This window comes from Sapajus apella, unplaced genomic scaffold (genome assembly GCF_009761245.1).
Source record: "Sapajus apella isolate SASKATOON/1434 unplaced genomic scaffold, GSC_monkey_1.0 scaffold35, whole genome shotgun sequence".
Lineage (NCBI taxonomy): Eukaryota > Metazoa > Chordata > Mammalia > Primates > Cebidae > Sapajus > Sapajus apella.
Window position 1 is genome coordinate 804,707 of NW_022436975.1, and position 19,470 is coordinate 824,176.

Here is a 19,470-nt window from a genome sequence, read left to right on the forward strand (position 1 = left end):
CGGACCCGGAAATGCCCCTGCGCGGGGGCGGGGCTACGGAGAGCGGCGGCAGGAACTTTCCCAGGGACCCCTGCGGGAGGGCCCCGGCCTGTGGGTACGTCTCTTTGGTTCGTATCAACCGTAAAACCTAAGGAGAGACGCCGTCCATCGGTCTGATCCGCGGAAGTAGATGGGGTGGCTACTTGGTATTGGAGTTGACTAAATAAATACCAGTGGCAGATAAAACAAGCGAGGGGCCTGGGTCAAGAACTCCAAGTTTATTCCTCGATAAAGAGTGACAAACGCGTCTGGCCGCGGTGGTGCCCGCCTGCAGTCCCAACACTTTAGGAAGCAGAAGCAGGAGGATCGCTGGAGTTCGAGGCCAGCCTGGGCAACATAATGAGACCATCCCCGCCCCGTCCTTAGTTGTTTTTTTTTTACATTTTTTAAAAGTGATAAATGCATCTGTAATGTCCTTATTAGTCAAAAACGCTTAAGGAATAAAGAAGCACATGCTCCCCAGTCAACACTGGAGGAACACACTCCCGAGATCTGGTGCCGTCGGACCCAGATTTCCCGCGAAAACGCCGCAGCGCAGGGGGTCAGACCATCTGGACAGAGGGGGGACTGAGCGAGGCCTACATCTGGCTTCCGCACGGGCACCAAAGGAAGCTGCCGTGTCCCCCCTACCGCTGTGCAGTGGCGCCTCCCGGAGGCGGAGCCACGCACGAGCGTCGCTGTGATTGGTGAGGCGCCGCCAGGGGCGGAGACGATTTTGCCGCCGGCGGGAACTCTGGGTCTCGCGGTTTGGGAGCTCGACCCTCCAGGTGTAGCCGGAACCCTGCTAGCATCTGCAAGCGGCCGCTTTTCGCCGGTAACCGCGCGCCGGCGGAGAGGGCGTGGCGCGGAGCCGGCGGGGCTGTCCGCGCGGCGGGGCAGGGCGGGGAAGCCGGGCGGCTGGCGCGGCGCGGCGCGGCGCGACCTTATCCTTATCTTTCAGGTATCCCGAGCACCATGTCGTCTCCGGCGTCTACCCCGAGCCGCCGCGGCAGCCGGCGTGGAAGAGCCACCCCCGCTCAGACGCGTGAGTCCCTCTAGCCCGGCCCTCCACGGCCCCCGGCGCGGCCCCTCCGCCCTCTCCCGCCGCAGCTGGCAGCGCTGAGTGGGTGCGCGGCCCGGGCGCTGCCCCGTGGTGCGCACGGACACTGCAGTCCTGGCCTGGGTGCTGATTGCCCATTTGTCCCTGTTTGGTTTCGTTCAGTGGTGGGTCAGTAGTGCCCCAAAGGACCAACAAATCCAGGAAGGCCGGATCTGAAAGTTCATGACCGTCTTTTCTGTTTTGTGTGACACAAGCTCGAAGTGAGGATGCCAGGTCATCTCCCTCTCAGAGACGTAGAGGCGAGGATTCCACCTCCACCGGGGAGCTGCAGCCAATGCCAACCTCGCCTGGAGCAGACTTGCAGAGCCCTGCTGCGCAGGACACGTTATTTTCCAGCCCTCCCCAAATGCATTCTTCAGGTGCGTGTCTGAAGATCTACGTTATGCTGGATGCCTGATACACAGCTGATGCTTCATCTGCTGAGGTTTACTAGTTTGATAACACTGGCTGTCATAATGCCTAAAGCATCCCCTCTGCACATCCGTGAGCATGGTCTGAACCAAAGGACCTGCAGAACAAAGCTCGGGGAATAACACTTTTAGGGCTTAGTGAGCAGAGGAGGCAGCTTCTCTTGTGCTTTTTTTAATAGGACATTTAATAGCGCTCAATTTCAACCCGCAGGTTGCAATAAATAATTCAGTTTGCTGTTGTGATGAGGTTAGATAATATAGATCAACAGACAACATTCTGTAGTTTGAAGGTTTGATATGCCACCAGAATTTTGTTGTAAACCACCTAATTTTGGTTTTTAGCAATCCCTCTTGACTTCGATGTTAGTTCGCCACTGACATATGGCACTCCCAGCTCGCGGGTAGAGGGAACACCAAGAAGTGGTATTAGAGGCACACCTGTGAGACAGAGGCCTGACTTGGGCTCCGCACAGAAGGGCCTGCAAGTGGATCTGCAGTCTGACGGGGTAACTATGCAGTCTACTGAAACCATCTTATGGCAGATGTCACCTGGGTAACTTCATTGTCATGGTTCTGTCATGTTTTTCTGTGTAGGCAGCAGCAGAAGATATGGTGGCAAGTGAGCAGTCTCTAGGCCAAAAGCTTGTGATCTGGGGAACAGATGTAAACGTGGCAGCATGCAAAGAAAATTTTCAGGTGAGCTATATGTATTGAAATTCTTGTTTGGGCTCTGAAAATGTTCGGAGACAGTGGTGTTTGTAACCCATTTCCGAGTAGCCATATGACTAGGGTCAGATTTGTAGGTGGCCTAGAATTACTACTGTCTTTCTGATGTTTAAGAAGAGCTACTGTCGTGGCTCACACCTATAATCCCAGTGCTTTGGGAGGCCAAGGTGGGAGGATCACTTAAAGCCAGGAGCTTTTGATAGCAGCCTGACTGGTATAGTGAGACTTCATCTCTAAATTAAAATTTTAAAAAGAGAAAGGAAGAAAAAATTTTATTTCTGTTTCTGATAGTGACATACTCATAACTTTGAGTGTTTTTAATAGTTGCTTGTTCCCATATGCTATATGCCTAATATTTTTTCTCTTCACTTGAAGAGATTTCTTCAGCGTTTTATTGATCCTCTGGCTAAAGAAGAAGAAAATGTTGGCATAGATATTACTGAACCTATATACATGCAACGACTTGGGGAGGTAATCAAATGCTCTTTAAATTCCAGTTATGTGTTTTAAGATGATTACATTAGCAAAATATAACTTGTTCATTTTTATCTTACAGATCAATGTTATTGGTGAGCCATTTTTAAATGTAAACTGTGAACACATCAAATCATTTGACAAAAATATGTACAGACAGCTCATCTCTTACCCACAGGTAAGAATTTGACTTTGACCTTGATGAATTTTAGTAACTAGAAAGAATGTTTCCAGATAACAGAAATTCCTCAGTAATGAAGAAAGTATGCACAAACACTTTAAGAAAAACCACGTATCATCTCCTTTGGCCGGGTGCAAAGGCTTACACCTGTAATTCCAGCGCTTTGGGGGGCCGAGGCAAGTGGATCACTTGAGGTTGGGAGTTAGAGACCAGCCTGACAAACATAGTGAAACCCTATCTTTACTGAAGATACAGAAATTAGCTGGGCATGGTGGTGGATGCCTGTAGTCCCAGCTACTTGGGAGGCTGAAGCAGGAGAATCACTTGAACCCAGGAGGTGAAGGTTGCAGTGAGCTGAGACAGCACCACTGTTCTCCAGCCTGGGCAACAAAGTGAGACTATCTCAAAAAAGAAAAAGAAAACCATCTATCATTTCCTTTTAAGATGAACCTTTTTTTTTTTTTTTTTTCTCCTCCACATTTTAATGTTTCTGAAAGTGAACTTTGTATTATCAATGACAGGTTATGGTTTAATTGGCAGTGTTTCTCTAGAAAAATTATGAATCTTACAACTGGTAGCTTCTTGGGTTTCATGAAGTAAGTTATCTTAAGTGGAAATATTTTAAACGCATTGCATACTTCCTGCTTTAAAGTAATATATTTATTGTACTGTAGACTTTTACTTCTAGCCCTTGGATTTGTTTTTATTAATGAAATATCAGCTCTGTTGACTCTGGGTGTAGGCTTTGGAGGAAAGCAGACTTGGTTTTTTAGTCTTGGTTTTGCTGATTACTAGCTGCATAACCTTGGTCAAGTTCCTTAGCCAACCAAAAGCTGTTTCCTCATCTGTAAAATGGGAACTGTATGTTAACAAATTTGAATAAATATGATTTAGCTTACTTTGATATCATTTCATTATGGGGGGAAGATAATGAAAATATGAGATAAAAATATTTTCTTCTAATAGAAAGCATAAAATATGCCATTGTACATGAAGAAGGCACTTTCTTTCTTCTTTTTTTTTTTCTTGGAGACGGAGTTTCGCTCTTGTTACCCAGGCTGGAGTGCAATGGCGCGATCTCAGCTCACCGCAACCTCCGCCTCCTGGGTTCAGGCAATTCTCCTGCCTCAGCCTCCTGAGTAGCTGGGACTACAGGCACGCGCCACCATGCCCAGCTAATTTTTTGTAGTTTTTAATAGAGACGGGGTTTCACCATATTGACCAGGATGGTCTTGATCTCATGACCTCGTGATCCACCCGCCTCGGCCTCCCAAAGTGCTGGGATTACAGGCTTGAGCCACCGCGCCCGGCTCTTCTTTTTTTTTTTTTAAAGACAGGGTCTTATTCTGTCGCACAGACTGGAGTGTGGTAGCACGATCTTGGCTCACTGCAACCTTCACCTCCCAGGCTCAAGTGATTCTTCTGCCTCAGCCTCCTGAGTAGCTGGGATTACAGACACACGCTACCACGCTCAGCTAATTTTTGTATTTTTAGTAGAGATGGGTTTCACCATGTTGGCCAGGCTGGTCACAAACTCCTGACCTCAAATGATCTACTTGCCTTGGCCTCCCAAAGTGTTGGGATTACAGGTGTGAGCCACCATGCCTGGTCAAGAAGGCACTTTCATGTAAATTGTCAATTTAAACCAAATAAGAGTATGCAGAGATTGAGTGTACCTAAATTTGAAAACAGCATGTGAATGATTCTGTAGGGTAACATTTGGGGGAGCATGCCATGTTGTCTTGTTTTTATGTTTTGCTACTGTGACATGCTTTTATTGTATTTAACACTGAGATATGAATAAAAATACATCCTGGCATCTTGATAATTTGTTTTACAGGAAGTTATTCCAACTTTTGACATGGCTGTCAATGAGATCTTCTTTGACCGTTACCCTGACTCAATCTTAGAACATCAGATTCAAGTAAGACCATTCAACGCATTGAAGACTAAAAATATGAGAAACCTGAATCCAGAAGGTAATGTATTTCATAGGATTACTTTTGTGGAAGGAAAATGCCTTGCATGAAAATAGCCTTGTTTCATCAAGAAACTATGAAAGAAGTCATTGGTGGTGGTAGTCAAGGTGACAGATTATAAATTGACAAAATAATGCAAATTCAGCTATCCTATATACTTATGAATCTGCTATGCTTTTTAAATTTAACTGAAGTTTCTCCTATAAGAGAGAGGACTTGGCTAGGCATGGGGGCTCATGCCTGTAATCCTAGTACTTTGGGAGGCGAAGGCAGGAGGATCACTTGAGGCCAGGAATTCAAGACCAACCTGGGCAATAGAGCGAGACCCTGTCTCACAAAAACAAAAAAAGAATCTAGATTTTATTCCATAGTAAATAAGGAGCCGTTAGTTCCTTTACAGGCAAAAGATTTTGCCACTGTTAAAGTTTGTGGGGATTCTAATGTGCAAGGCATATTAAAGTTCTGTTAGTAAACTTGGACAATAGCTAAAACATGGGGCATTAAGCTGTAACCTAGATAGTGGCCATAGGAGTCAAAGTACAGGACAAAATATTTGCCACGTATGAAGATTGAACTATGAAAGCTGTTAAAAAGTAATAAACATCTCTAAATAAAATGTGTAAGGGCACAGAAAGTCAGTAACAAAGTAATATAGCCAGTGAACATGAGGAGGAATAGTTTTTTTCTCTTAAGAAACTGGCTCCTGACATCTTGATGCTGGGAACATGGGAGGAGGTAGAGTGCTGTTTGGCTGGGTAAGAGGGGTGCGTTTAAACTTTCAGAGGCAAGGCGTTGTTACACAAAGAAGATTGCCTGAGTGAGATTGGAGATTATCATAGTGTAGAAGTCAAGAAATTGCCAAGTATTCTACTGATTTCAAAAGTTACCAAATTGCATTTTAAAGTAAAAGATTAGTGGCAAGGGAGGCAGGAAGGAATTGTAAATAGGTGGATGGAAGATAGAATTAGATTCTAAGGTCAGACGCAGTGGCTCACACTTGTAATCCTAGCACTTTGGGAGGCTGAGGCAGGTGGATCACTTGAGGTCAGGAGTTCGAGACCAGCCTGGCCAACATGGTGAAACCCCTTTACCAAAAATACAAAAATTAGCAGGGCATGGTGGCACGCCCCTAGAGTCCCAGCTACTCTTGGGAGGCTGAGGCAAGAGAAGTGCTTCAATCTGGGAGGCAGAGGTTGCAGTGAGCCAAGATCACAATTGCACTTCAGCCTGGGTGAGAAAGTGTCTCCCAAAAAAAAAAAAAATAGATTTTAAAGACTTGAGGATCACTTAAGGCCAGGAGTTTGAGATCATCTTGTGTGAAATAGACTCCCATCTCTTTAAAAAAATGAAAATTAAGAAGAAATTAGCCAAGGACAGTGGCTCACGCATGTAATACTAGCACTTTGGGAGGCTGAGGTGACAGGCTCATTTGAGCCTGCAGTGAGCCGTGGTTGTACCACTGCACTCCAGCCTGGGCAGCAGGTTAAGACCCCATCTCAAAAACAACCAAATTGTAGAGGTCTCATGAATCAGTGGAAGGATAGGGTGATGTTTATGGCTAACAATGGCTAACCACAGACCAATACAGGGTAGCTCATCTGAAACCAGCAGGGGAAATTAGTTGGGGCAGTACGACCTTCAAAGGGGAAAAGTTGTATGTCAGGGAAGGTTCAAATCGTAGAGGAAACAAGCAACAGTGAAAGATCAGACCATCTAAGGGGTCCTCCTGTGTGGATAGTAATGATTAAGAAGTATAGAAGGCCTTTTCTCTGCCAGGTGCTCTTACTAGGCTTGAGGTACACTGACTCATTCAGTCCTCAGCTCTGAGGTAGGTGTTGATATCACCCTATTCTATAGAGGAGAAAATGTACATAGAGAAGTTGGGGTCAGGACTCAGTCCATACCATCTGGCTTTTTACCTGAGACAGGAGGATGACGTATAGGGGGCTGGGTAAGTGAGGCAGGAGGCAGAGAGCAGGGTAGGCAGACAAGAAGGGAGCAGAGGATACCTGCTGGACAGGGGCCCTAAGGAAGAAAGAGCCAGAGATCCTCTGGGCTTGAAAGTCTCCTAAAGATGTACCCTGAAGAAGACTGGACACAGAAAGGGCACCCTAGGCAGACTCATGGTCACCTAGTGCCTGCCTATGATCCTAGCCATTCCTGGACCTCTTCACCTCAGGTCCTGTGTGCTGATCTCTCTCCCCTCACAGATATCGACCAGCTCATCACCATCAGTGGCATGGTGATCAGGACATCCCAGCTGATTCCCGAGATGCAGGAGGCCTTCTTCCAGTGCCAAGTGTGCGCCCACACGACGCGGGTGGAGATGGACCGCGGCCGCATTGCAGAGCCCAGCGTATGCGGGCGCTGCCACACCACTCACAGCATGGCACTCATCCACAACCGCTCCCTCTTCTCCGACAAGCAGATGGTGCGCAGCCATGTTGGCCCCCCAGGATGTGCTTTGCCTTTGTTCTGCCTCTGTCTGTATCCTCAAAAGGCCACTTTAACCTGTCACTTGGACCCTGAGCCTTGCTTCCCAAATGTCATCCAGCTCCACCCCTCTCTCGTGATGTGGGTTTTGTTAGTGGCCTGTGGGCTGAATACACAAAGCACACAAAGCCCCTACTTCGTGGCAGTGTTCCTGTGCTGTTGCCAGTAGCAATGTACGTTGTCAGAGACACCATATTTTCATGAAAGAAAACCTTTTTCTGCTGTAAACATTAACATTTGAGATCAGAATACTTGGTTAAATGTCGTTCTGCAGCTTTTCCATCAGTGAAGGATGGAGGAATTTTTCAGAATTTTTTTCACAAATTTTGTTGTCTAAGAAGTTTGATCTTTTTCCTCTCTGTTCATGAAATTTAAGATGAAGTTATTAAAATGATATAGAAATAAGTGAGGGGAAGGTAGAAAATTGCATATTTATCGTGATTGTAACTGTAAAGTTGATGTGGGAGGACAGGATTTGAGTTTTCGGTGACAATGTGTGCACAGTTCATTTAATGTTGCATGGCACAGAGAGCTGGAGACAGAAAGGCAGGCACATGCCCTCCTATTCTCAGAATCCTGCAGGGCCCCCAAGGTGGCTTAGAGAAAAGCCCAGCATCCTTAGGCCTCTCCGAGGGCACCTGGTTTGGGAAGGTCCTCCTCGACCCTGCTTTATGAAAAGCATCTCCACCACCCCTGCCACAGCTCCCTGCATTCCTTCCTGTTTTGTTGCTGTTTGCTGTATTTGCCACTGTCAAATGTTATGTGCCCACTTTTCTCTGTGTTATCTGTACCCCCAACCCCGCCCCTCCAGTCCATGAGGGAGGGAACTTTGTTCACTTTGGAGTCCCTGACACCTAGAATGGTCTCTGGCACAAGCCAGGTGCACCACAGACACCTGTTAGCTGAGTGGACACAGGCAGGGTTTGTGAGATGCACAGGTGCATCTGACAGTGCAGTGGCCGGGTGTGGTGGCTCATACCTGTAATCCCAGCACCTTGGGAGACTGAGGCAGGCAGATCACCTGAGGTCAGGAGTTCAAGACCAGCCTGACCAACATGGAAAAAACCTGTCTCTACTGAAAATACAAAATTAGCTGGGTGTGGTGGCGCATTCCTGTAATCCCAGCTACTCGGGAGGCTGAGGCAGGAGAGTCACTTGAACCCAGGAGGTGGAGGTTGCAGTGAGCTGATATAAAATAGAAAAAAAGTGTGCTGCTTCACCCAGGAGATCTAGAAGTAACTTCTTAAATAATGAGAAACATGGACAAACATTCATGCAGAGATACGAATTGTAGACTTACATGGCAAAAACAGGGATTGCAAGAGAAGGTGTGGCAAATATAGTACGAAGCAGTACAAACACATGCAGATTTTGTCCCCCTGCATTCTGTGGCCCACATGTTCTCTGTTACTCTTCAGATCAAGCTTCAGGAGTCTCCGGAAGACATGCCTGCAGGGCAGACACCACACACCGTCATCCTATTTGCTCACAATGATCTCGTTGACAAGGTTCAGCCTGGGGACAGAGTGAATGTTACAGGTAGGAGTGTAGGTTTGTGCCAGCATGTGAGCATGTGTCTTGCTTTCAGTTCTGCACTTCAGTGAGTCACTGGGCTCGATCCCAGGTTCATTGGGATGGGCGAGTTCTGCCTCCTGTTGTCACTGCATGTCACTGGGATATATCCCCACTTTATCTGCCACCTTTTTAACTGAGTCCCACGGCCCAGCAGTATGAAATTGTTCAGTTCTTCCTGAACTTGAATGTTGGAGCTCATGGTTCATGAGGTTACTCGCCTCTTGCTATCTCGGTATCCTGGAGTTATGTGTGTCTTCAGTCCATACTGTTCAAATCATGACAGCACATCCTCAGACGGCTGGAATGGGTAAAGTTTTGAGTTATGCCAGCAGCTCAGAGAAGTATCACCAATGCTGGGGTTTTTATTTGTTTTTTTGAGACAGAGTCTCACTTTGCCACCAGGCTGGAGTGCAGTCGTGCAATCTTGGAGGTGGGTTTTTTTTTGTTTGTTTTTTAATTTTTTTGAGACTGAATCTTGTTCTGTTGCCAGGTTGGAGTGTTGTGGTGCGATCTTGGGTCACTGCAACCTCTGCCTCCTGGATTCAAGAGATTCTCCTGCGTCAGCCTCCCCCAGTAGCTGGGACTGCAGGTGCACACCACCACGGCCGGCCAATTTTTTGTATTTTTAATAGAGGCAGGGTTTCACCGTGTTAGCCAGGATGGTCTTCCACTCCTGACCTCATGATCCACCCACCTTGGCCTCCCTAAGTGCTGGGATTACAGGCATGAGCCACCGCGCCCAGCCCACAGGCTGGAGTTTTAAGCAATTTTTACTTGTTTCCCAGATGTACAGCCAAGGGTTAACATTTGTTTATTACGGAGAAGAACAGGTCGAAGCACCTTTTTTCCATGTACAAAGGCACATGAGGTTCAGGGACACATAGGCTTCGGTAGCTCAGATGCCACAGTAAACGATGACCCAGGACCCAGGTCCCCTCTTGCTGCCATGAGAGTGCTGTTAGCACAGCACCACATGAGTGTGGCAATGTTTTTGATTCTGTGGAGGAACAATGGATTTTGGTTGGGGGCAAGAGAGTGTTGATGCAGCATAGCTCTTCATTGATGGGCAGGGAGTGCCTGGATCTGGTCCTGAGCAGAGGGCCTGGGGCACGCCATACATCAGCTCTTGTTTTCATTGAGGCAGTGCTCCCCATGTTTCTTCCCCAGTGTAAAGTCCCACAGTTGTCACTAGCAATCTTCAGCTGTAAAAGTACTTGTAGTCATTGAGAATTTGAAAGAACATATAGTCTAGTGAATGACATGCGCCATTTCCAGTCCTGCCACCCTGTAACCTTCAAAAAAGTATTTAGTCCAATATTTTAGTTTCCTAACCTACAAAGTGGAGTTAATGGGATGATACACGTGTGAGAGTTGCCTGGGGCCAAGGGGCTGTGGAAAGTGCTGTGTAGATGTGAAGTAAGTATCAATGCTGTTCTGTGAGATCATCATGGGCCTCTTTAAACATAATCGTCCATCCCTAGCCTGTATTGGAGTGAAGAGTAGTGTGTATTGTAAGAATGTGTGTAATCTGGTTTGTTGTGTTAAACAAGAATTACACTGACCCACTAAATAAACAAGGACAGTGCTCGGTGCCATTGCGTTGAGATAGCTGTAAGGGGGAGGGGTCAGGCTTTCTCCAAAAGCTGCCGGAATCATCCTAAAGTCCAAGACTTCGGATTTGAAATCCAGAAAAGATGAACATCAGATGAGACTTCTCCGTGTGGGGAGTCTGGCTTCTGGGAGGATGTGATTGGCATGCTTTTGTGGGGCAGGAGGTGGGGACCTAGTCTAGTCTCAGTGGCTGGAGGATTTTAGCATTTTGTTGCAGTCAGGAAGTGCTAGGCAGATTCTGTACACTCAACTTAGGGAAGCAAAAATACTGCTTATTGAACACTCAATGAACCCAGCATGGAGCTAGAAGCAGAGCAGGTCCATTTCACCCTCAGAGCAACTGTATGCCTGCGGGTGTGCTCACATAGCTGCAGCCGCCCCAGGGCACTGCTGACGAGTAGACCCAGATGAACACATCCTTGGGTCTATCATTTGCAGAAACCTGGGTTCGTTCTTTTTTTTTTTTTTTTTTAAGATGGAGTTTTGCCCTTGTTGCCCAGGCTGAAGTACAATGGCATGATCTCAGCTCACCACAACCTCCACCTCCCGGGCTTAAGTGATTCTCCTGCCTTAGCCTCCCAAGTAGCTGGGGTTACAGGCATGTGCCATCACACCAGGCTAATTTTGTATTTTTGGCAGAGACGGGATTTCACCATGTTGCCCAGGCTGGTCTCAAACTCCCCACCTCAGGTGATCCGCCCACCTCAGCCTCCCAAAGTGTTGGGATTACAGGCGTGAGCCAGCGCACCCAGCCAACCTGGGTTCTTTCGAGTTTGTCTCTTTCTTGCTGCCATTTCGCCACTTGCTCAGAGGGGGCAGGAGCTTTGCAATGTGGGACTGAGTCCGGGGCTTGGGAGGGTCATGAAGGAGATGGTGGAGCCCACCTTCTCCAGGGCCAGCCCAGTGTAGTGCCTCACCCTAGTGCATTTGTTGCCTACGCTGGTTGCTGAGCCACTCGGAGGAAGACATGGGAAGGTAAAAGTGCATCTCTTGGTTGTGCCCCCAGGCATCTATCGAGCAGTGCCTATTCGAGTCAATCCAAGAGTGAGTAATGTGAAGTCTGTCTACAAAACCCACATTGATGTCATTCATTATCGGAAAACGGATGCAAAACGTCTGCATGGCCTCGATGAAGAAGCAGAACAGAAGCTTTTTTCAGAGAAACGTGTGGAATTGCTGAAGGAACTTTCCAGGAAACCAGACATTTATGAGAGGCTTGCTTCAGCCTTGGCTCCAAGCATTTATGAACATGAAGATATAAAGAAGGTAACTGGATTTTAAACTAGGCGTTGGGACTTACAGTTCTTTGGGATCAAATAATATAAACATCCATTCCACCCCTCGAGCCTTCCGCCATAAAGGACATGAGTTGTGGCCTGTTAGAGCAGGTGCAGGCATCCTGACATGCCATTTGTTGAAGAGAATCACAGCATTGTCCTCATCTCTGCCCTGAGCTTAGGTTTCTAAACAGAAGAGGCCGCACAGTGTCAGAATAGGGACTTGGATGGCCACTATTCTGGCACAATGATAGGTGCTGATGAATAAATTGGTCTGTGATAACTTAGAGCATATCCAGCACTTTCACAAGCGTTTTTATGCTTTCCTATGATTTCTTAATTGTAGTTCTTTATAAGAGAGAAAAGTATCTGTAAAGTTTAAACTACGTCTCAGTTACTGTGCAGAAAATGAATGTACAGACATGTCTGTGTGTTTGATTTTTTAGGGAATCTTGCTTCAGCTCTTTGGTGGGACAAGGAAGGATTTTAGTCACACAGGAAGGGGCAAATTTAGGGCCGAGATCAACATCTTGCTATGTGGCGACCCTGGTACCAGCAAGTCCCAGTTGCTGCAGTACGTGTACAACCTGGTCCCCAGGGGCCAGTACACATCTGGGAAGGGCTCCAGTGCAGTTGGCCTCACTGCATACGTAATGAAAGACCCTGAGACAAGGCAGCTGGTCCTGCAGACAGGTGCCCTTGTCCTGAGTGACAACGGCATCTGCTGTATCGACGAGTTCGACAAGATGAATGAAAGTACAAGATCTGTATTGCATGAAGTCATGGAACAGCAGACTCTGTCCATTGCAAAGGTAAGTCGCCTTCTCCACTGTCAACACGGACATGTTTAAAATGTGTGGATCCTTGAAAGACAGCGTCTGGAACTGTGCTGTGCTACTTTGGTTCTAACTTGGGGAGACTGGTAAGTGCTTTTCACATTATATTTCAGCTAAATCTCTACATATCTTCTACAGGGTATCAAGTTTTGTCTTTTTTACTCTACTAACCCACTGATGTCATGTTCAAAGAACTTGAGTTTGTCTAAAGCTCTTGCAAGGGGCTTGCTTTCTGAGAAAGATGTGGGTATAGCATGCACTCATCTAAACTCAGTCCTTGACATGAACCTGAGGACAGGGCTTATCCAGGTGAACTGCTGAAGTCAGTGAAGGCAACATGGCTCAGGCAGTAGAAACGCAGCAGAGGGAATATGGGTTTAATAGGTGGTCAGGCGAAGGCAGTGCTTGTTATTGCTAGTGTCAGAGAGAGGCTTCTGACTGCACTGTTTTCTCTGATAGGCTGGGATCATCTGTCAGCTCAATGCACGCACCTCTGTCCTGGCAGCAGCAAATCCCATTGAGTCTCAGTGGAATCCTAAAAAAACAACCATTGAAAACATCCAGCTACCTCACACTTTATTATCAAGGTATTAAAACAGATTTTTATTTTGTTCATTTGTATAATATTCAGGATGAGATTGAAAAGGAGCTACTAAGATTCGGCAACTGCTAATGGAAACTATTCACTCTGATCAAGATGTTTCAAGTTTGGTTGGTCAGGGGTTTTCAAGGCAAGGATGATGTGTGCTCTCATTTGTTTTTGAACCAGTTGGGGTATCTCAATCCCATGCCGTTTTCACATGGCTGTCACTTACTACCCTTAGTCCTAAAGCAACCACTGAGAACTGACAGAGAACAACTCTGTACAGTAGATGAGGCTCTGAAAAGTTAGATTCATTAAAGAGCAGTCACATAATCTTCACTCTCAGCCCCACTACAAATATTGGACAAATCTCATAAGTAGATTTTAGGTTTTAATTACTTGCTTTTTTTTTTTTTTTGAGACGGCGTATCTCTTCTCTTTGTCACCCATGCTGGAGTACAATGGTGCACTCGGTTCATGCAACCTTCACCTCCTGGGCTCAAGCAATTTTCCTGCCTCAGCCTTCCAACTAGCTGGGATTATAGATGTGCACCACCACGCCTGGCTAATTTTTGTATTTTCAATAGTTTTTTCCCAAAAAAAAATAGTTGAATGTGCTTTTGTTCAAATTTTTTCATCGTCATTCAGGTGCAATAGCTCACGCCTGTAATCCCAGCACTTTGGGAGGCCGAGGTGGCTGGATCGCCTGAGCTCAGGAGTTTGAGGCCACCCTGGGCAATATGGTGAAACCCCGTTTCTACTTAAAAAAAAAAAAAAAAAATGACGATGAAAAAATTTGAACAAAAGCACATTCAACTATTTTTTTTTGGGAAAAAACTATTGAAAATACAAAAATTAGCCAGGCGTGGTGGTGCACATCTATAATCCCAGCTAGTTGGAAGGCTGAGGCAGGAAAATCGCGTGATCAAGAGATCGAGACCATCCTGGTCAACATGGTGAAACCCCGTCTCTACTAAAAATACAAAACATTAGCTGGGCATGGTGGCACGTGCCTGTAATCCCAGCTACTCAGGAGGCTGAGGCAGGAGAATTGCCTGAACCCAGGAGGCGGAAGTTGCGGTGAGCCGAGATCGCGCCATTGCACTCCAGCCTGGGTAACAAGAGCGAAACTCCGTCCCCAAAAAAAAAAAAAAAAAAAAAATGAGCCAGGTATGGTGACAGGCACCTGTAGTCCCAGCTATTCAGGAGGCTGAGGAAGCCCAAGAATTGCTTGAGCCCGGGGGACAGAGGTTGCAGTAAGCTGAGAGGACTCCACTGCACTCTAGCTTGGGCTACAGAGTGAGACTTCATCTCAGGAAAAAAAAAAAAAATTTCCATCGTCAAAATTATAGTAACCTTTCCCTAAGGGAAGTAAGTCTTCCCTTGACTCATCTGATTGGTCCCTAGTCATTCCCTGGGCAGACCTAAGGGAAAGCACAGAGTGAGTGGGTTGAATGAATGGACACGAAGACTCTTTCCGTACCAGGCAAAGATGCTTCTCCCTGGGGGCACTCACAGGGTGCACATTCACTGCACATCTGCGGTGCTCAAGTAGTCTTTAATACATTGTTTATAGGTGTATTAGTGTCTCAACTAGAACTTTTGTTTTGTTTTTTTGAGACAGTCTCCCTCTATTGCCCAGGCTGGAGTGCAGTGGTGCAATCATGACTCACTGCAACCTCCACCTCTCAAGTTTAAGTGATTCTCCTGCCTCAGCTTCCCGAAAAGCTGGGATTATAGGCACACTGCTAATTTTTGTGTTTTTAGTAGAGACAGGGTTTCACCATGTTGGCCAGGCTGGTCTTGAACTCCTGACCTCAGATGATCCACCTGCCTCGGCCTCCCAGTGCTGAAAAAACAGTATTTTTACTTTGTTTTCTTAGGTTTGACTTGATCTTCCTCATGCTGGACCCTCAGGATGAAGCCTACGACAGGCGTCTAGCTCACCACCTGGTCGCACTGTACTACCAGAGCGAGGAGCAGGCAGAGGAGGAGCTCCTGGACATGGCGGTCCTGAAGGACTACATTGCCTATGCGCACAGCACCGTCATGCCACGGCTAAGTGAGGAAGCCAGCCAGGCTCTCATCGAGGTAACCCAGCTGAGAAAGGGCTTACTGTGCCTGTAGCCCACAGCATTGATAAGACTCCCCAGCCATCTCCTTGAAAACATTAATTATTTTCCTGCTGATGGGTAAAAAACAAAATTATGAAAACATTAACTATTTTGTTAATAACATACTATTTTTTATTTGTTTGTTTTTGAGACAGAGTCTGGCTCTTCTGCCCAGGCTGGAGTGCAGTGGCGCAATCTTGGCTCACTGCAACCTGCACCTCCTGGGTTCAACTGATTCTCTTACCTCAGCCTCCCAAGCAGCTGGGATTACAAGTGCCCGCCATGACTCCCAGCTAATTTTTGTTATTTTTAGTAGAGACAGGTTCCTGGTGCTTTGATGAACTTTACATCCTAACTGAGCTCCCAAAAATGCTAAGATGAAAGTTGCAGACATTATGTAACTTTTTGTGTCATAGTCTTGGGGTGGTTCATGAAGACAAAGACTGTGTCACCTGTATGTGTAGTTGATCCAACTTACCTTTGCAACAGTCCCCCAGGGGTCCTTTTGTGTCCCATCAAGTGGACCCCTAGCCAGGGGTGTAGACAGGATTACTGTCCCTGAGCGCTTTTCTCAGACAGGCCCTGATTGGCCCTATGAGTCCTCAGAGCCTGCTCCTCTCCCCACACGCCACATCCTTTTCCTCTGTCACACCATGCCCGTCTCTATTCTTTAAAGCTACGTTAGATGCCACCCTCTGCAAGAAGTCTTCCTGAGTGTCTCCCAGTTGGAATATGTTCACCCACCACTGCACGCTGAACGTGGGGTTTCTGTAGAAATTTCTGTAGACTTACCATCTGATGCGCTCTGGGGCCCAGGACCAGATCTGAGTTTAGTTTATTTAACGGAAGCCTGAGTGTTCAAAATTCAATCACAAAACTAAAGTTATCACCAAGGAGGTTTGCTTTTGTTTTTCTACCTACAATAGGCTTATGTAGATATGAGGAAGATTGGCAGTAGCCGTGGAATGGTTTCTGCATACCCTCGGCAGCTAGAATCATTAATCCGCTTAGCAGAAGCCCATGCTAAAGTAAGATTTTCTAACAAAGTTGAAGCCATTGATGTGGAAGAGGCCAAACGCCTCCATCGGGAAGCTCTGAAGCAGTCTGCAACTGACCCCCGGACTGGCATCGTGGACATATCTATTCTTACTACAGGTTCGTTATTCTCAGTGAACGGAAAATCTTTTGAAAATAATTTCAATATGTGAGTGGTTAATATGTTAGATTTAAGCTAACAGTTAAATCATTTGAAACAAAAGTTCTTAACCTTCTTTGGATTAGGACCCCTTTGAGAATTTGATGAAATTTGCCCCTTAATCATCTCTTAATCAAAATATTCACTAATACAGAGTTTTGTGTATAGTTTTAAGGAGATTGTCTCCTTGGCTGTCTGGCCAGTTGTGTTAACCCATTTTAGAGAAGTTGTGTGTTTCCTAATCAGCAGCAGCTGCTTGCTGCATAAATATGTAGACTGTTTCCATGGAAGGCAGCAACTAGTGGCTTAGAGAAAATTTGGAATCATTCACAACTCATTCCTTTCAAATGTACTCAGCCCCTGTCCCCTTACCCTTCTAGGCAATACTACCAAAGGAATATTTTTGAGAATTTAAAACATAGCAATGTTTTCATTGATTCCTTTTCAAATCAGGGATGAGTGCCACCTCTCGTAAACGGAAAGAAGAATTAGCTGAAGCATTGAAAAGGCTTATTTTATCTAAGGGCAAAATACCAGCTCTAAAATACCAGCAACTTTTTGAAGACATTCGGGGGCAATCTGACATAGTAAGTGTTTATATGTATTTTTTGTTTGATAGAGCTTTCTCTTTTTCCTTACGCTTTTGGGTTTTTTCCTTCATTTGTTTATTAAAAAATAAATATAGAAAAGAATAAAGAAAAGGAAGATGAACCATAAGCCCATCATCAAAAAATAATCACAATTAAATTTTTCGGCCAGGCACAGTGGCTCACACCTGTAATCCCAACACTTTTGGAAGCAGAAACAGGTGGATCACTTGAAGCCAGGAGTTTGAGACCAGCCTGACCAATATGGTGAAACCCCATCTCTACTAAAAATACAAAAATTAGCTGGGTGTGGTGGTGCACACCTGAAATCCCAGCTACTCAGGTGGCTGAGGCAGGAGAATTGCTTGAACCTGGGAGGCAGAGGTTGCAGTGAGCTGAGATCCTGCCACTGCACTCCAGCCTAGGCGACAGAGTGAAACTCTGTCTCAAAAAAAAAAAAAAATTGTTGGTCAGGCGTGGTGGCTCACACTTATAATCCCAGCACTTTGGGAGGCAGATCACAGGGTCTGGAGTTCAAGACCAGCCTGATCAATATGGTTGAACCCCGTCTCTACTAAAAATACAAAAATTAGCCAGGCATGATGGCGGGCACCTGTTATCCCAGCTACTCAGGAGGCTGAGGCAGGAGAATCACTTGAAGCCAGGAGGCGGAGGTTGCAGTGAGCTGAGATCGTGTCACTGCACTCCAGCCTGGGTGATAGAGCGAGGCTCTGTCTTAAAGTTGTTATGCCCTTTTCATAGTTGTTACAAATATAAGTTTGTTTTAGGTATGAAATACTCAGGTGTCCTTTTGTAAATAAGTAAGGTGAGTTATTTAGTGAAAAGAACTATGCAGGCTTTCAGCACCAGTTGATTTTCCGTGGCTGTGTTGTCACTGAGAGGGCAGAGTTGATAGTTACAACCTGGACTGTACAGACGCCAACTCTACCATATGGACTATCTGGCCACCACACTCCTGATTTAGAGTATAAGGCATGTGTATACCCACCAAAAAGAGAAGACTCTTGGTGATAGTTTAAAATTATTGTGTCTCTAACAGGTAAAGGAGGGGATGTGTGAAATACTTATTTTCTTTCTCTTCCCCACAGGCAATTACCAAAGATATGTTTGAAGAAGCACTGCGTGCCCTGGCAGATGATGATTTCCTGACGGTGACTGGGAAGACCGTGCGCTTGCTCTGAAGCCCTGTGAGCAAGGCGGCCTGCAGCCCAGTTAACTGCCATCATTGTATATAGAGCTTAAAGTCATGGTTTGGCTACATAAAAATTTTCTAACTTAGGTTCAATATTTGTAGTGAAGCGTGTGTTTTATTTTATTTTTTACATTATAAATAAAACTACTATGCTGGCCAGGCATGGTGGCTCACACCTGTAATCCCAGCACTTTGGGAGGCCAAAGCAGGTAGATCATGAGGTCAGGAGTTTAAGACCAGTCTGGCCAACATGGTGAAACCCTGTCTCTACTAAAACTACAAAAATTAGCCAGGCATGGTGGCAGGTGCCTATAATCCCAGCTACTTGGCAGGCCGAGGCGAGAGAATCGCTTGAACTCAGGTGACAGAGGTTGCAATGAGCTAAGATTGTGCCACTGCACTCCAGCCTGGGTAACAGAGTGAGACTCCATCTCAAAAAAAAAAAAAAATACTATGCCAATTTTCGAACATACTGTAGAAATTATTTTCTTCAAGTGCCATTTTATTTTTGTTATCTGGCATTATTTTTCATTAAGAAAAAAGCTTTACTAACCACTACATTTATGGAAATTTGTAGTGGTGAGTATTTTATAGGTCATAAAAACTCACCATAATATAATGGATCTTGTTTTTTTAAATATTAATTAAATTCTAGCAATCATCTTTATAAAGTGATGATAGGCTGAAATCTTATGTGTAAATACTACAATAAATTCTGAAACCTTTACATCTTATGAGTTGGGCCTTTTTTATAACTTAGAGGCAACATTTGTTAATAAAGTGGCTATAGAAAATGATAGCTCTAATTGAATATTTAAATAGCATTAAAATGTTAGTGGAATGCTGAATTAAATACCTTAAAAGCTAAAAAAAAAATTAGAGGTTTTTTTTTGTTGCTTTTTTCTTTTGTTTTGTTTGGGATGGAGTCTCGCTCTGGCACTCAGGCGGGAGTGCAGTGGCACATCTCAGCTCACTACAGCCTCCACCTCCCAGGTTCAAGTAATTCTCCGGTCTCAGCCTCCCGAGTAGCTGGGATTACACGTGTGAGCCACCATGCCTGGCTAATTTTTGTATTTTT

General features: G+C 45.6%; 1 protein-coding gene across 1 annotated transcript; it reads left to right on the top strand.

The window, feature by feature from the left end:
- The first annotated feature begins 422 nt into the window (after window positions 1–422).
- Window positions 423–18,485, top strand: MCM4 (minichromosome maintenance complex component 4). The gene is made up of 17 exons (XM_032296037.1): window positions 423–853; window positions 980–1,063; window positions 1,333–1,497; window positions 1,891–2,054; window positions 2,143–2,244; window positions 2,650–2,745; window positions 2,831–2,926; window positions 4,770–4,908; window positions 7,119–7,339; window positions 8,820–8,940; window positions 11,594–11,853; window positions 12,311–12,676; window positions 13,160–13,287; window positions 15,167–15,374; window positions 16,324–16,552; window positions 17,046–17,179; window positions 18,289–18,485. The coding sequence occupies exons 2-17, from the start codon at window positions 994–996 to the stop codon at window positions 18,379–18,381; spliced, it is 2,592 nt and encodes an 863-aa protein (XP_032151928.1). The 5' UTR covers window positions 423–853; window positions 980–993; the 3' UTR covers window positions 18,382–18,485.
- Window positions 18,486–19,470: the final 985 nt, after the last annotated feature.

Excerpts from the sequence above, each read along its gene's own strand:
- MCM4 (XM_032296037.1), top strand. The coding sequence starts at position 994 with ATGTCGTCTCCGGCGTCTACCCCGAGCCGCCGCGGCAGCCGGCGTGGA. Across the intron at positions 1,498-1,890 it reads TCCCCAAATGCATTCTTCAG|CAATCCCTCTTGACTTCGAT; the intron begins GTGCGTGTCTGA and ends TTTGGTTTTTAG. Across the intron at positions 16,553-17,045 it reads CATATCTATTCTTACTACAG|GGATGAGTGCCACCTCTCGT; the intron begins GTTCGTTATTCT and ends TTTTCAAATCAG.